Raw genomic sequence first — 13,659 nt, forward strand, 5'->3', positions numbered from 1 at the left:
TGAACATTTAAAACAGTTTCCAGTTTTCGCCACAGTTTGAAATCTTATTAAGTCTTAGTATAGCTGGTTTATGTGCTTCATTATATGTACTTGCATCATCTGCGAAATGTGTGAGATTTGAGATTTCTATTAATAGTGTCTATTACGTTATTAATATGCAACACGAACAGTAATGACCTAGAAGTGCTTCCCCTGAGGCAAGCATGGAGATATTTCTACATCTTTTGATGACCCTCTATCCAAGATAACACGTTGCTTTCTCCCTAGCAACAAATCCTCAATTCAGGCACATATAGTTTGATACCTCATATGCTAATGCACAAGGCATTGAATGTAAGTGGCAAAAGGAGAAAATATAAAAATACAGCAAATGAAGCGAACAAAAGGGAATACTAGTGACAGAATAATTAGATTGATAGGAAGTGCAAACTGGCAAAGCAGGAATGGTTAGACAAGAAATGCAAGGCTGGAGAAGCATGTCTGATGATGGGAAAGGTAGATGTATTATGTAGGAAAGTGAAAGAAACCTTTGGAGAAAAGAGAAACAGCTGTATGAATATCGAGCTCAGGTAGCAAGCCTGTACGTAGCAATGAAGGGAAAGCTGAATGGTGGAAGGAATATAAGGGGGCCTGTAGAAGGGAAACTAACTTGAAGACAATATTATAGAAAGAGAAAGAGGAAATGAATGAAGATTAGGTGGGAGAGATGATGCTGTGAGAAGACTTTAGCAGAACTTTGAAAGATGCAGGTCGAATAAAGTCCCCTGGAGTAGATGACATTACATCAGAGTTGCTGAGATCTTTGGGAGAGGCAGACATGACAACTATTTTGCCTTGTATTGAAGATTTATGAGACAGACAAAATAACCATAAAACATCAAGAACGGCATAATAATTCCTGCTCCAAAGAAGGTAGGTCATGACAGGTGTGAATATTGCCAAACTGTTCATTTAAAGCATAATGGTTGCAAAATGCTGATCCATATTAATTACAGATGACTGAGAAAACTGATAGAAACCAACCTCAGGGAGACCAGTTTGGGTTTCAGAGAAATGTAGGAGCACATGAGACATTACTGACTGTCCACCTTAGAAGATATACAAAATAAAAGCAAACATACTTTATAGCACTTGTAGATTCAGTGAAAGCTTTTGACAGTGTTGATTGGAATACACACTTCGAAATTCTGAAGGTAGGATGGGTAAAATACAGCGAACAAAGTGCTCAATACAGTGTGTGCAGAAACTACAATGCAGTTAAATAAAGAGGGCTTGAAAGAGGAGCAATGGTTGAGGAGGAGTGAAACAGGATTGTAGTATCTCCCTGTTGTTATTCAGTCTGTACATCGAGCAAGCAGTGAAGGAAACCAAGGAGAAATGTGGAAAGGGAATTAAAGTTCCGGGAGAAGAAATAAAAATTTGCAGTTCGCCGATGACATTGTAATTGTCAGTGTCAACAGGGTACTTGCAAGAGCAGTTGGATGGAATGGATAGTGTCTTGAGAGAAGGATATAAGACGAACATCAGTAAAAGCAAAACAAGGAGAATGGAATTGTTGTTGTTGTTGTTGTTGTTGTTGTTGTCATCAGTCCTGAGACTGGTTTGATGCAGCTCTCCATGCTACTCTATCCTGTGCAAGCTTCTTCATCTCCCAGTACTTACTGCAACCTACGTCCTTCTGAATCTGCTTAGTGTATTCATCTCTTGGTCTCCCTCTACAATTTTTACCCTCCACGCTGCCCTCCAATATCAAATTGGTGATCCCTCGATGTCTCGGAACATGTCTTACCGATCGATCCCTTCTTCTAGTCAAGTTGTGCCACAAGCTCCTCTTCTCCCCAATTCTATTCAGTACCTCTTCATTAGTTATGCGATCTACCCATCTAATCTTCAGCATTCTTCTGTAGCACCACATTTCGAAAGCTGCTATTCTCTTCTTGTCTAAACTATTTATCGCCCACGTTTCACTTCCATACATGGCTACACTCCATACAAATACTTTCAGAAACGACTTCCTGACATTTAAATTCTATACTCGATGTTAACAAATCTTTCTTCTTCAGAAACGCTTTCCTTGCCATTGCCAGTCTACATTATATATCTTCTCTACTTCGACCAATATCAGTTATTTTGCTCCCCAAATAGCAAATCTCCTTTACTACGTTAGGTGTCTCATTTCCTAATCTAATTCCCTCAGCATCACCTGACTTAATTCGACTACATTCCATTATCCTCATTTTGCTTTTGTTGATGTTCATCTTATACCCTCCTTTCAAGACACTGTCCATTCCGTTCAACTGCTCTTCCAAGTCCTTTGCTGTCTCTGACAGAATTACAATATCATCGGCGAACCTCAAAGTTGTATTTCTTCTCCAAGGATTTTAATACCTACTCCGAACTTTTCTTTTGTTTCCTTTATTGCTTGCTCAATATACAGATTGAATAACATCGGGGAGAGGCTACAACCCTGTCTCACACCCTTCCCAACCACTGCTTCCCTTTCATACCCCTCGACTCTTTATAACTGCCATCTGCTTTCTGTACAAATTGTAAATAGCCTTTCGCTCCCTGTATTTTACCCCTGCCACCTACAGAATTTGAAAGAGAGTGTTCCAATCAACATTGTCAAAAGCTTTCTCTAAGTCTAGAAATGCTAGTAATGTATGTTTGCCTTTCCTTAATCTTTCTTCTAAGATAAGGCGTAAGGTCAGTATTGCCTCACGTGTTCCAACATTTCTACGGAATCCAAACTGATCTTCCCCGAGATTGGTTTCTATCAGTTTTTCCATTTGTCTGTAAAGAATTCGCGTTAGTATTTTGCAGCTGTGACTTATTAAACTGACAGTTCGGTAATTTTCACATCTGTCAACACCTGCTTTCTTTGGGATTGGAATTATTATATTCTTCTTGAAGTCTGAGGGTATTTCGCCTGTCTCATACATCTTTCTCACCAGATGGAGAGTTTTGTCAGGACTGGCTCTCCCAAGGCTGTCAGTAGTTCTAATAGAATATTGTCTACTCCGGGGGCCTCGTTTCGACTTAGGTCTTTCAGTGCTCTGTCAAACTCTTCACGCAGTATCATATCTCCCATTTCATCTTCATCTACATCCTCTTCCATTTCCATAATATTGTCCTCAAGTACATCGCCCTTGTATAGACCCTCTATATACTCCTTCCACCTTTCTGCTTTCCCTTCTTTGCTTAGAACTGGGTTTCCATCAAAGTTCTTGATATTCATGCAAGTGGTTCTCCTTTCTCCAAAGGTCTCTTTAATTTTCCTGTAGGCAGTATCTATCTTACCGCTAGTGAGATAAGCCTCTACATCCTTACATTTGTCCTCTAGACATCCCTGCTTAGCCATTTTGCACTTCCTGTCGATATCATTTATGAGACGTTTGCATTCCTTTTTTCCTGCTTCATTTACTGCATTTTTATATTTTCTCCTTTCATCAATTAAATTCAATATTTCTTCTGTTACCCAATGGTTTCTACTAGCCCTCGTCTTTTTACCTATTTGATCCTCTGCTGCCTTCACTATTTCATCCCTCAAAGCTGCCCATTCTTCTTCTACTGTATTTCTTTCCCCCATTCCTGTCAATTGTTCCCTTATGCTCTTCCTGAAACTCTGTACAACCTCCGGTTCCTTCAGTTTATCCAGGTCCCATCTCTTTAAATTCCCACCTTTTTGCAGTTTCTTCATTTTTAATCTACAGTTCATAACCAACAGATTGCGGTCAGAGTCCACATCTGCCCCTGGTAATGTCTTACAATTTAAAACCTGGTTCCTAAATCTTTGTCTTACCATTATATAATCTATTTGATACCTTTTAGTATCTCCAGGGTTCTTCCATGTATACAACCTTCTTTCATGATTCTTGAACCAAGTGTTAGCTATGATTAAGTTATGCTCTGCACAAAATTCTACCAGGCGGCTTCCTCTTTCATTTCTCTCCCCCAATCCATATTCACCTACTACATTTCCTTCTCTCCCTTTTCCTACTTTCGAATTCCAGTCACCCATGACTATTAAATTTTTGTTTCCCTTCACTACCTGAATAATTTCTTTTATCTCATCATACATTTCATCAATTTCTTCGTCATCTGCAGAGCTAGTTGGCATATAAACTTGTACTACTGTAGCAGGCGTGGGCTTCGTCTCTATCTTGGCCACAATAATGTGTTCACTATGCTGTTTGTAGTAGCTTACCCGTACTCCTATTTTTTTATTCATTATTAAACCTACTCCTGCATTACCCCTATTTGATTTTGTATTTATAACCCTTTATTCACTTGACCAAAAGTCTTGTTCCTCCTGCCACCGAACTTCACTAATTCCCACTATATATAACTTTAACCTATCCATTTCCCTTTTTAAATTTTCTAACCTACCTGACCAGATTAAGGGATCTGACATTCCACACTCCGATCCGTAGAACACTAGTTTTCTTTCTCCTGATAACAACGTCCTCTTGAGTAGTTCCCGCCCGGAGATCCGAATGGGGGACTATTTTACCTCCGGAATATTTTACCCAAGAGGACGCCATCATCATTTAATCATACAGTAAAGCTGCATGTCCTCGGGAAAAATTACGGCTGTAGTTTCCCCTTGCTTTCAGCCGTTCGCAGTACCAGAACAGCAAGGCCATTTTGGTTAGTGTTACAAGGCCAGATCAGTCAGTCATCCAGACTGTTGCCCTTGCAACTACTGAAAAGGCTGCTGTCCCCTCTTCAGGAACCACACGTTTGTCTGGCCTCTCAACAGATACCCCTCCGTTGTAGTTGCCCCTACGGTACAGCTATCTGTATCATTGAGGCACACAAGCCTCCCTACCAACGACAAGGTCCATGGTTCATAGGGGGGATAATGGAATTAAGTTAATTAAATCACGTGATGCTGAAAAAATTAAGTTAATAAACAAGACACTAAAAGTAGTAGGGGATTTTTGCTATTTGTGCAGTGAACTAACTGATGGTAATCAAAGTAGAGAGTAAATAAAATGCATTTGGGCTACAACACGAAAAGCATTTCTGAAAAACATCTAATGTAAATCTAAATGTTACGAAGTATTTTTTGAAGGTATTTGTTTGGACTGTACCTTTGCTCAGAAATGATGCATGGATGACAGGCAAAGAAAGAATACAAACTTTCAAAATGTGATGTTAAAAAAAAATGCTGAAGATTAGACATGTAGATTGAGTAACTAGTGAAGAGGTACTGAATTGAAACGGGGAAAAAATAAATTTATGGCACAGCTTGACTAAGAAAAGGTATTATTTGATAGTGCACATCTTGAAGCATCAGGGTATCTTCAGTTTGGTAATGGCAGGAAGTGCAGGGTTATAAAAGTAGTAGATGGAGACCATGGCTTGAATCCAGTAAGCCAGTTCAGATCAATGTAGGTTACAGTAACTGTGCAGAGATGAAAATGCTTGAAGAGGATAGACTAGTATGGGGAACTGTATCAAAGCAGTCTTCGGACTAGAGACCACGACAAAGTCTGCCTTATATAATTGTGTTCTCATTAATGTGCACTGGTGTGGTACTGATTAAAATGACATTTCAGCAGCCAAGAAATATGGCAGCCACCTGCTTCCCTTTATCGATGGCTTTCGGGGTGCTATGGTAGAAAAGTGCAAGTTGAGTTTGGCAAGATTGTTGTTTTCGGAATCCATGCTGGCTAACATGGTGAAGGTCATTCTGTTTGAGATACAATTTTTCATTTGAGTTCAGAATAAGTTCTAAGATTCTATAATTGATGAATGTCAGTGGTACTGTATGGTAGTTTTGTACATCACACCTGCAGCTCACTTGTACGTGAGCATAATCAGTGCTTTCTTCCAACCTTTGGGGACAGTTTTTTGTTTGACATATATACAGTGTATTATAGTTATGGGAGGAACTAACTAACCTGCAGATTCTATTTAGAATCTGGCAGCAGTTCCATTTGGCCCCAGATCCTTGTTCAGTTTTAGTGATTTCAGTGTTAACTCAGTGCCACTGACACTAAACATTGTTCATCTTTGCAGTGATAGCAGAGTAAACTGTGGCATTACTTGGGTGTTTCCTCTGTAAAGGAACATTTGAAATGAAGTTCAGTATATCAAATTTTGCTTTCCTACCCTCAATTTCCTTATTCTGGTCATCCATGAGTTTTGGTACCCTAACTTTGAAGCCACAGATAGTTCTGCATTAACAGGATTTCTTTAGGTTTTGTGAGAGGTAGCTTTAAGGTTCTATTATGGCAGTCACTAAATGCTTTAAAAATTCACCGTATTACAAACAGATTTATTATATATTTAAGTCCTATGGTTATTTTTACATCTGTTATGCAGTAGTTGCTGTTTCTTTTGCTTTTTCTTGAGACTGGAGGCTCCTTCCCATCATGGAAGTGATCCACTAGGTAAATAACTTCTAAACATGACCCACAGTTCCCCACATGCTCCTGCCCACAGCTAAATTTTCTCAGTTCCTCCTTGAGATATGACTATTTTACTGAGTATTGTATCTTCCTACATACTTTATTGCCCCCCTTTGTTCAGACAGTTTCCTCCTCAAACACTCACTCAGTTACAGTTTCCTCAGTTACAGTCTCGTGGCTGACTATATTGTTCCAGCATTGAAGTTTATCTGGGCCAGGCAGCAGCACCGCAACAGTTTAGTTCGGTAGGACACTGTGTATTTGTGTATACATGAATATATTTAAATGCAAGTCTTGCTCTCAGAGTTTACTATCAGATTTGGATCTATCAAAAAGTGTTAGATTGGTTACTTAATAAACTGTAAGATCAAAACATTTTTAGAACAAGCAAACTTCTGGACTCCATATGAGAAATATGTTCATGATCTCCATTGCAAAAGTGTTTTTTGAGGTCAGAAAATGTATATCAAATGCTCCTGATTGTTGATAGCACTGCACTGACTCCACACTTCTCTTATATGTCTCTTGAACAATTTTTCCTCTCATCTTCTTTTACTGCAATAAATTAAATTGTTTTTTCTCTGATTTTTCATTACCCTGAATGCCTCGTTACAGGTTAAAAAAGTGGGGAATGGATTCATACCTCTATGCTCCAAAAGATGACTACAAACACAGGGCATACTGGCGCGAGTTGTATACAGTGGAGGAAGCAGAACATCTTACGAGTCTTATAACTGCAGCAAAAGAAAATGGAATCACTTTTTATTATGCTCTTTCTCCTGGCCTGGACATAACGTATTCTAGTGCCAAAGAGGTAGCTGCCTTGAAGAGGAAACTTGAACAGGTTTGTATGTCTCAAGAGGATACCACATTGTACGCATTTTGTGTGTATTAGTAGTAACAATATCGGGAAATAATGCCACTGAAGAAGTCTTTGTAGTTCGTCAGAATTCACCTTAAATTAATTAGGTAAACCATTTTGGCCAGATGAGCATTTTAAAATACTATTTTAAAGTGCAGGTTCAGTGTTTTGTTACTGTACCATGTGCTTGATCTTTTGAGAACTTCTACGTTATGAAATACACATCATTAGGAATTGTACTCTTATTTGCAAAGAGACAGGTACAGTTTGATGCCCGACAATGAATTTTTTGTAGCATTGAAATAGTTTCTCAGTTGATCCTTTTTTAACTTTGTATGCTCTGTTACCTGTGCCATCTTTTTCACTGGGAAGTTAAAGTTTACCCTTTCTTCCAGGCCACCCAGTGGAAGCTATGGCTTGGTAACATATGGCTCATTGCCCCACAACTTTCCATCTGTAACTGAATCTTCAAGCAACCAAATGTATTCAGTATAATTAGTTGTTAATCTGGGAAACTGACAATATCATATGTACAATGTTCAGTGATAAATAGCATGTTTGATAAAGGGAATTGTATGCAGCTTATTAGAAGGGGGTGCTGGTGATTACTTGAATGAAAAAAAAATTGTAGTACTTGAAGTTAATTAAAATGGACTAGATGCCAGGGTGAAGTATTAGAAGTGACAAATTAAGTATATTGTTCACTAAATTTCATTAATTTAATAGCACCATGAGATTTTCATGGATCAATAACTAAAAATGTTGCATTAGTGGTGTAATGTAAATATTACATAATGGTGCTAAAAAGTAGTTTTTAAAATTATGGGCTTTACCGGTGTTCACTAAACTTCTGTATAAAAATCATAGACACTAAAGGAGATAGCCCCAGCAGTAAGATAAACTTTTTGAAACTATCTATACTTTGGTATATTACTTGACTTTCAGTAGTGTCAAACAAAGTAGTAATGAGCAGATTGATTGTGCGATTCAGTGGACAGTGATATCTTCACGTGCAGAAAGTTGTGGGGGTCAAACCTTGTGAGGTGATTGAAATTTATTTTTCTTTTTTAAATCTTTATCAAAATAACTTTGATCGTTAGTTTTATTGAATTAAGTGCTTTAAATGTAATTTTATATTTTTATTCCATTGTCATATCATTTTGAATATCATATGAACTTCTTCATTTACCCTCATATTTCTTTCTATCCATTCTTTTTCCACTTGGAATTTTTGTGAATGTGAATTCAATTATATTTATTTGTTTTGATATTAGAATATTTGAAAATACTTATCTATCAGTTAAAAAACAAAAGATGAAATAATCTATTTATGAGGGTCACTCAATAAATAATACCCCACATTTTTTTCTCAGAAATATTTGTTGTTAAGAGTCCTGGTAAAAGCTCTTATCCTATAGGCATAGCCATGTTTTCACTGCATGACAGACACTCTCGTCATCTTGAAAGTCTGTTCCCCATAAAGAATCTTTAAGCGGCCTAAAGAGATGGAAGTCCAGGGGTGTCAGGGTAGATGAGGCAGTGATGTCCAACCCAATTTGGCGATGTGTTCCCGGGTTCTCAGACTTGTTTCTGGGCATGCATTATTGTGTTGGAGCAAGATTTCTGCTGGATCCTTGTCCGATCGAATATGTTGGAACCTGTTCTTGAGTTTATTCAGAGTCTTCACATATGCCTCTGAATTGATGGTTAACGTACTTCGTATCACATCCATAAGAATGACACCATCACAATCCTGGAAGACTGTCACCATGACTTCTCCTCCAGAGGGTGTTGTCTGGAATTTCTTCTTTTGTAGTGAATGAGGATGATGTCACTCCATGGACTGCCTTTTTGTTTCTGGTGCAAAGTGGTGCACCCAGCTTTCGACCAACGTAACGATCCATGACAGAAAGGCCTCTCCGTCGGTCTCAGAACACTCCAACAATTCAGATGAAATGGCCTTTCTTTGAATCTTGTGGTCCTCTGTGAGCATTCATGGAACCCATCGTGAGCACCTCTATGAATATCCGAGAGTCTTGATCACTGCAGACGCACTTCCAATGCTGGCCGACAGCTGTAGAGACAGTTGTCAAGTTGTGATAACGCTGGTCGGTACGAATAATGATACCCGCACGATTCGTCATGTCTGGAGCAGTGGCTATGACAGGACACCATGAGAGTGGATGATCATGGAGCTCTGTTTCTGCATTTCCCGACTTTCTTTACCCATCGCCCAACTGTACTCCTTTCAACTGCAGCTTTGCCATACACTGCACAAAAATGTTTATGGATGTTCACCACAGTTTCTTTTTCTGCACACAAGAATTCAGTAATAGCATGCTGCTTGTAACATGAGGCGTACGTAGGCGCCATTTTGACGCTGTATTGTCATCTGCCAGAATGGTTTGAAGCTTCACCAGCGCACAGAACAAACATCAAATTTGAAGCACCAACAAGGATTTCTGTCATTGTATATTAAGGGCTTTTTTAAAAAATGTGGGGCATTACTTATTGAACAATGCTTGTATATTGACTGCGCCATGGTTTCAAAAATGTATTTTTTTTTTTATGCAATGTGCATTTTTTTTTTTTTTTTTTTTTTTTTGAATGGTAATCATCATACAAACATTTAAAACCAAGCCTAAATTCCTATTGAACTATAGACAAAATAACACATATGAAGATTTAAACAAAAGAGGAAATTAAATCGAAATTAATACATAAAATTAATGAAAATCACATGAACAAAGATTTCAAACAGAAAGAGAATGATACGGAAAAAAATGAGTGCAAATGAAGAAGTTGATATGATTATCAAAATGATGTGACAAAGGAATAGAAATATAAAATTACATTTAAAGACTTAATTCAATAAAACTAATGATCAAAGTCAAGTTTATAAAGATTTAAAAATGTATAAAAAAAAGAATTACTTGATAAGGTTTGAACCTGCAGCCTTCTACACGTTAAAGCATTAATCTCCCCATTACAGCACACAGCCAATCTACACAGCAATACTTTTTTAACACTATTGAAGGTCGTGCAAAATTCTGAATTTTATTTCCGTCAACTATTCGCAAACGAGGGTTCACCAGAGTGAATGGCTACAGTGTGTGGTGTCTGGGATCTTAATGTACATTACTGTGTAGATGCTTTCAAAAAGTTGATCCCACCATTGGGGACCTCTCCTTGTGAGTTTCGTGATTTCAACTCCCTAATTTTCTACATTCATACTCTGAAGCCATGGTTAGTGTATATAGCTGAGAGTTTCTCACACCATAATTAGTCCCTGTCCTCCACAGACATTTTATGTGAAGACCGATTATCTCTGACCTTCTTTCCAAGCTAATATAGTTCATTTACAAGGTGTGACACAGTATAGTTTTCCAGCAATTAAGGAAATATTTATTTTATTATAATTCCAAATGCAGACCACAAGCGTTTATAAGTCAGGTTTTTCATTTCAGTCAGTGATGACTTACAAATATATCCAAATTACACAAATACAGTATCAGAAATCAATTTAAGCTACACGGCAGCACTCTCACACCTGAGTAAGATACATTAACTTTGTAATGAAGCTTTTGTGGATAATCATTGTGATTGCACCATTTTTATAAGTAAAGACACAGTATGTTTATTATACTGACTCCACTTAGGTATGGAAATGTTTCTGTGTTACTTAAATGGATTTCTTATTCTTTATTTGTGTAATTTGGATATATTTGTATGTCACATTACCTCTGTGTGTGTATTTAAGGTCTGAAGATGGTCATCGTTGACTGAAATTAATAACCTGATTGACATGGTCAATGGGAGGGATTATAATAAGTAAAAATTTTATTGCTACAGTCTCTGCATAACACTTATTTTGAACAGGATTCTTGAATTTTTTTTGCAGCACGAGATTACTGAAGTTTTATGAGCGTTTCTTTATGTGTCATAAAAAGTCATTCTTGTTGGTGTTATTTGTGTTCACTAAACTTACGTGTAAAAATCATAGAAACAAAAGGTATCACATGTTTCACTTTGACTCAAAGCAGATATGAGCACTGCAGTAATTTATTGTACTTGGTATCAATGGATATGACACATTTTGCCTGCCTCTGATCTGCCAACTACCTTAGGCAGCTAGTTTATAATGGTACTTACAATTTAATTTGCTTTTGAGCAGTGGTAATGACGCCCCCCCCCCCCCCCCCCCCAATCCACACGCACACGCGCGCACTTAGTAAAATCTTCACAAGTATTTGTTTGAACTGCTGTGGTTTCCTCAGTAAATTAGGATAGTTTTAATTGCCGCAAGTGTTTTACAGTTACTACTTTCATAAAAAGATACCTCCACGAAAGCCGTTTATTGAATCAATTTACAGCTCTTTTTTTTTTTTTTTTTGGTTACTGTATTTACTCGAATCTAAGACGCACCTGAAATTTGAGACTCGAAATTCAAGGGGAGAGAAAAGTTTTAGACTCCACCTCCAAATTGAAACAAAGTTGGTCCATTGTAATATGAGGCACAATTTAGGTCGAATGAATGACGATACAGCTACAGTAGTTTGGTTTGAGTCGTAAGCTTAGCAGTTAAGCTTTACCAGGTAGCCATTGCTATGTATCAGGCACTCCGTCCTTATTTATACGGGTACGGTACCCTTCCTTTTTCACGTGCTTCGTCTAGTTTGAAGTGATTGCTTATTTTTCTTTGATCTGATAAGTGCCGTTCTCTTTGGTATAGGTGTTTACACCACTCTAAGCTGAAAATGCATTACTGTACTGTGTCATGCATTGTTTCTCGCATTCTGATGATGAGTGTTTACGACCTGTCGCCGCTCGCGGCATAGGTTGCTTTTGTGCGCGCTACCGCCGCTTATAATAAAAAAAAAAGAGAGGAATCGTTTCATTAGCGAAACAATGGCAAGAGACTGCTATTTGTTGTTACTTACACTGCTGCTTTCTTTGATAATGAACAACAAGAACCAAATAATAGACACTGTATGATAGAAGATGTTCTGAATGAGAGTTCAGCGAAAATTTTTCTCCATTTGAAAATCTTTGCAGATGCCTCTTTAGTACCGGTACATTACATTCTGCGCAGAAATTAAAGTCATCTTAGATTTAAAAATCTAGTCAACTGCCATGCTTCATTTCTGACTGTATCACTATTAGGCATAAGAATGATACGGGTATAAACATGACATGATATGTATATTCTTCCGCGTTTGCTCGGACGGGATTTAAATGAGATAGCAGCAAACATGAAAGAATACATGGCAAAATGTTTATATTTGTATTATTCTTGTGGTGAAGAGAATACTGCACGTGATTCACAATTCATAAAAGTTCCTATTAGCAACCATCTCTTCTCAAAGGTAGGAAAAAATTCAAAACCTAGAGTTGGCCATATTGACACACATCCCAAACAGTCTTGCCAGTCGGATTTTCGTAGTACATTGAAATGCTGCTACAATTGAAGATGAACAATACGGAATTTGTATTTACTTCGTTGGATAATGTATGAAAATGCAGTGGTTGAAACTCTGAGCGGAGAAAAAAGCTCGTCTTCCACCTTTCTCTCTCTCTCTTTTTTTTTTTTTTACTGACGCAGAGGTTTTTGCGCCAGTATTTATTTTTGTGCCTGCAAAGTATGTCTGTGTAGCGCTACATATATTCGACGGCAGAAGTTAGTTGTGGCGGCACCTACCAACATTTTTCAGAACTTCCGCTTACTTTGCACTCGATTCTAAGCCGCAGGCGGTTTTTTGGATTACAAAAACCGGAAAAAAATTGCGGCTTAGATTCGAGTAAATACAATAAGCAAATTTTACGTTGTATTGAAATGTTTTAAACTTTTTCCTGTTGATTGACAATGTGATTACTACTTCATGTACATTTGATGTTTTTATCTGTTACGCCCTCAGGAAAGGCAGCTCGAAGCAGTTTCCTACTAATATATTACTGTATGTGGTATTAATAGCTGGCTGTATTTGGTTGTATTTGCTTCGCTTTTCAGTACTTTTTATTTGGAGAGTTTACTTCCTAGTACAAAATAATTAAAGGAAAGCAATGAACACAATCATGTTTTAACAAGTATGTTGTTTTCTTATCGAGGAATATGTGTGTACAGAGCAGCTGTGCATTACTGTTTGAACTAGTAGATGAATGAACTTTAATCATATCCTTCAAACTATGTGGAAATTTAAATTGAAGGATGCTTTTGTTGGCGATAAATTGGGAGGAATAATTTATTAGTTTCATTTGTTTACAGGTCTCTCAGTTTGGTTGCTCTGCATTTGCACTCTTGTTTGATGATATAGAACCTGAAATGTCAGAAGCTGATAAAGAAGTTTTCCAGTCTTTCGCTCATGCACAGGTAATGTTGAC

At 37.6% G+C, this 13,659-nt stretch overlaps 1 protein-coding gene across 2 annotated transcripts in view; it reads left to right on the forward strand.

The window, feature by feature from the left end:
- LOC126177004 (protein O-GlcNAcase) overlaps window positions 1–13,659 on the forward strand; it is a 173,178-nt gene that overhangs the window by 66,537 nt on the left and 92,982 nt on the right. For both annotated transcript variants that reach the window (XM_049924219.1, XM_049924220.1), the window contains exons 3-4: window positions 7,035–7,263; window positions 13,544–13,648. In XM_049924219.1, coding sequence (XP_049780176.1) covers window positions 7,035–7,263; window positions 13,544–13,648 — 334 coding nt within the window. The remainder of the gene's footprint in view (window positions 1–7,034; window positions 7,264–13,543; window positions 13,649–13,659) is intronic.

The sequence above is a fragment of the Schistocerca cancellata genome, chromosome 3 (assembly GCF_023864275.1).
Source record: "Schistocerca cancellata isolate TAMUIC-IGC-003103 chromosome 3, iqSchCanc2.1, whole genome shotgun sequence".
In the NCBI taxonomy this organism is placed as follows: Eukaryota; Metazoa; Arthropoda; class Insecta; order Orthoptera; family Acrididae; genus Schistocerca; species Schistocerca cancellata.